The sequence below is a fragment of the Daldinia loculata genome (genome assembly GCF_022478755.1).
Source record: "Daldinia loculata strain CBS 113971 unplaced genomic scaffold F4817scaffold_151, whole genome shotgun sequence".
Taxonomy (NCBI): Eukaryota; Fungi; Ascomycota; class Sordariomycetes; order Xylariales; family Hypoxylaceae; genus Daldinia; species Daldinia loculata.
In genome coordinates this window covers 8,915-12,696 of record NW_026055005.1, presented here as the reverse complement: position 1 = coordinate 12,696, position 3,782 = coordinate 8,915, and the positions used below count along the sequence as shown (strand labels likewise).

The window sequence follows — 3,782 nt, the reverse complement described above, 5'->3', positions numbered from 1 at the left end:
CTTTTGCTTTCTTAAACGATACGATATAAAGAGATGGCCATTTAAATATTTAGATAATTCCAAGATGTTTGGTAAGTCTTGCTCGATAACCTCAAGTTGGGTAAATTTCAAAGAGCTACAAGATGAAGTCATCATATATGGCTGTGATCTTCATATCGATTGGGTACTCCGAGGTTTCGAGAGATTGATCTATTTCCATATTTGCTAAAGCGTGTTGGATATTATGGGACTAGAGTTTGACAGGTATCAGGAGTGATATGGTGTGGACATAATTACCCTCAGGGATACTTATGAATATGTCTGAAGAGCAATGTCTAAATGCCACCCTTTCCCAATATGTTAGGATTGTCAAAATACTATCACAGCAAGGTATGATGCCGTAGTTAACAGTAGTTACTGCTACCCATGTCACGTAAGAGACGACGTCAAACAAAGTCATCGGCATCACCCAGAGGCCTGACAAATATACAAGTTTGCTGTGTTGTAGCATATGCCTCCTCTAGAAACTGAGAAACTAACCTATACTCGGGACTGACTACTAAACGAAATCGGTACAACCCTTCCAGTTGACTTGTTGACAGAGTCTTAGAGGCCTGTAATTACACTGATATGCTTGCTAAGGCCTGTAAACAGACTATGTTAAGGACAAGTACTAAAGTACCTACATAGGTACGTAGATACATCATTTCGAGGTCTCTGCATTTTTAATTCGCACAAACACAACACAAACATAAACTCCCAACTTTATTTCAACTTCATTCAACATTTAACTCCTCCCATAACCGTCTCTTATTTTCGTTTACGCCAATACACTTTCGAGATGAGCGGTTTTATGACAACGGCAGAGGCGCGTGAGGCGTTAGATAGCCGTAAGGCTCTGGTTAATGAATTTCTCCAGGGGCTAGACGAGGCTGGACCGCCTCCCAATCGGACGGAGTGCGAGATGGAAATGGAGAAATTCCTCGAAAACCAGCGTCACCTCGACGAAGAGATCAAAGTCTTCGAGAAGAAGGCGCCCGAGGTAGAAGAATTTATCAACAAGATGAAGGACGACTCTGGGCGGATCGAACGCGACAGGCTGCTCACCTACTTGGATAGTCTAAGCCAGTCCGTCTTCCAGCATGCTCTCCTTGTGGTGGCTGCGAAGGAAAAGGACCTCAGCTTCATCCGTAACCTCTCGGCGGAACATCGGAAAGCACTCGGCATTCTTGATCGCAGGTCTGTCGAAGACAGTCTGTCTAATACGATCGTACAGAAGAAGAAGGAGTTGGAGGAGGCATCGATCGAATTGGCGAAGCAGAAGCAAGAGCTAGTCAAGAGCAACCGCGAGCTAGCAGAAAAAGACAGGGAACTGATGGGAAAGACTGACGAGATAAACACCGCCCGAGCCGAAGTCGCAACGCTCAAAACACAGATAGGCAAGAAAGACGAGTCGATCCTAGAGTTGAAGGCTAGCAAGGACGAACTATTCAACCAGATGACGACAAATATCGCCGAAGCCCACGCATTAACAGACAAACTCGCAACAGCAGAGCGCCGCCTATCGGAGCTGAACGGGCGCGTCCCCCAGCTAGAAGATCAGATCAAAGATAGGGAGCTTCGGCTGGCCAAGTTCTTCGCTGCGCAGTCCAGCTGGGAGGGCAACGACTACGGCGGCTGGTTGCCTTTCGCCCGCGTTATCACCGATGCTGATAGTGTTGTGGGATCGGATCCGCCCACGACTCTTCCGTGGGTGCTGCTCGAAGCTTGGCGAGACGATAAAGAGCAGGAGAGTACCGAATATTCTCACCCCTCCGACCTAACTACGATAACTTGCAAGCTATACGGGTTTGCCCTAGGAGGGCACTACCACGAGGAAGCGTTGTGCCTCCTCGGGCTACTAGTTCGACGCCTCGCTAAAGACTCCTCCGCCCACGTCGCCTCTGTCCTGCTTGCTTTGGACAAGTATCTCGGAATCGCGAAAGAATTACAAGTCTCTAGCGCCTCTATACACCTCCAGATCTTCCTCCTCGGCCTGTGGCGCGTGGCATCCCTCGTCGCGAGGCGATGGCCATCCGTTCCGGCTGTCGAAAGCGTCCGAGATCGGCTCGGGAAGCACCTGGACGGCTCTCCGCTCTTGAAGATCGAAGAGCTGCTGGGCGACGCCAACCTGGAAGCAACCTTTCGCGAGAAGTCGCCGAAGGAATGCCTCTTCTCGGAAGAATTAGTCATGGGCTTTGTTCGGCTACCTGAGCTGCGCAATTGGGTTTTCGTCGTCGATTTTGCTAACTGGACGGTCCGCATGTTCCATCCCTCGAGGAGCGCTTGGACTAGCATCTACGACATAACGGTCACGGCTGCCAAGCCAGGCAAGGATTTGGTCATTCCAGTGCACAATAAAGGGCAGTTCGATTGGATTCAGAAGAACATGTTTGTCAAAAATAGCTAGCTAGTTAGTACGTAGGTATCGAATAGATTGCTAGCTAGTTCGTCAAAGACTTGCCTATGACAGACATAATTAATAGCAAGATCGCTAGACCTAATGACGATGTCTTACCAAATAAAATCTACAGTTACTACGTATTACGTACCTGTTTCTAGCGAATCTAGCCGCACGGATCTTATAAAGGTCCTGTTTGAATCATGACATCACGTAATTAATTAATTTGTCGATCTGAACTACCTAGGACAAAGCAGCGTAATAGCGCAGAGCAAGATCCGAGAGGAGATAGTTGCCCGCCTAACAACAAATGAGGGTTTTGGACTTGCCGACCTCTCTTTCCTCGGGCTGGCGGAGAGCGATCTGACGCGACGAACTCTCTTTTGCCGTCCTCCTTTCCAGCTCTACGACCGAAACCCCCTCTCTCAGCCGATCTCCACGGACGAACCCGGAGAATGGGACATCGAGAAGGAATCGGACCCAGTCGAAATGGCGAAGCGCAGCCTGATTACCTGGAACGGCCAGGGAAATCTAGGCGACTTCATTAGCGACAAGTTCGGCATTTTCAGGTCCGCCAGAAACAGCAGGAGATACCTCTTTACGTTTAACAGGCCGCTTGTTATCCGAGTGCTCTACCACGCGCCGGCCGAGAACGCCCCCGGCTTCTCCAACCTAAGGCTTATCACCGTCCAAGGCAACTGCCTGACGCTTATACCAGGTACCGAGTCGGCCATGAAGATCGAGAAGCCTGAGAATAACTCGATCAGCTATACTCTTATCGCGGTTCTCAAACTGCGCTCGGCCGGCGATGACCGAGATCTGATCCGACGCTACAGCTTAGACGGAAGGGAATGCTGGCTCCTGTCCCGTTTCGCGTACGGCCACGGATCCTGGAAGTTGGGACAACCGGGTCAGTATATGCTTTTTTACATCCCGGCACCGGCAAATCCTTCCTTGGTTGCAGCTCCCGAAATCACCGACAGGCCCAAGGATTTCGCTATCAAGATCGCGGTGGCCAGAAGGATAGTTGGCTCCGAGGCTTCGTAAAGCTTCGGTAGCGGGTTTAGAAGGGAGAAACACGGGAAGTCGAAGCCAAGTAGCTTAGCTCATAATAGGACCTGAATACCGTGGCAACTGATACGTTCGTATTTGTAAAGCTGTTAGCTGGGGAAATCCAGAAGGCATGATGCCAAATGGGCATATTAAATTCCGTCGGTAAAGGGATCGGATTTTTATGCTGGTAATACCCTACGACTTTGCATTTACATTACTGGAGTTTACCGGAGATATCTTAAATCAGGTACGCATACGGTAGTATCTCGCTTGAACATGTTTCCAGTTGCAGAAGCCCAATTACAATAGT

The 3,782-nt window shown here is 49.2% G+C and overlaps 1 protein-coding gene across 1 annotated transcript; it reads left to right on the top strand.

Annotated features, from left to right (window-relative positions):
* Positions 1-820: 820 nt before the first annotated feature.
* F4817DRAFT_321721 (uncharacterized protein) lies at positions 821-3,466 on the top strand (the record flags this gene model as incomplete). The annotated part of the gene is made up of 2 exons (XM_049301316.1): positions 821-2,409; positions 2,674-3,466. The coding sequence occupies 2 exons, from the start codon at positions 821-823 to the stop codon at positions 3,464-3,466; spliced, it is 2,382 nt and encodes a 793-aa protein (XP_049153288.1).
* Positions 3,467-3,782: the final 316 nt, after the last annotated feature.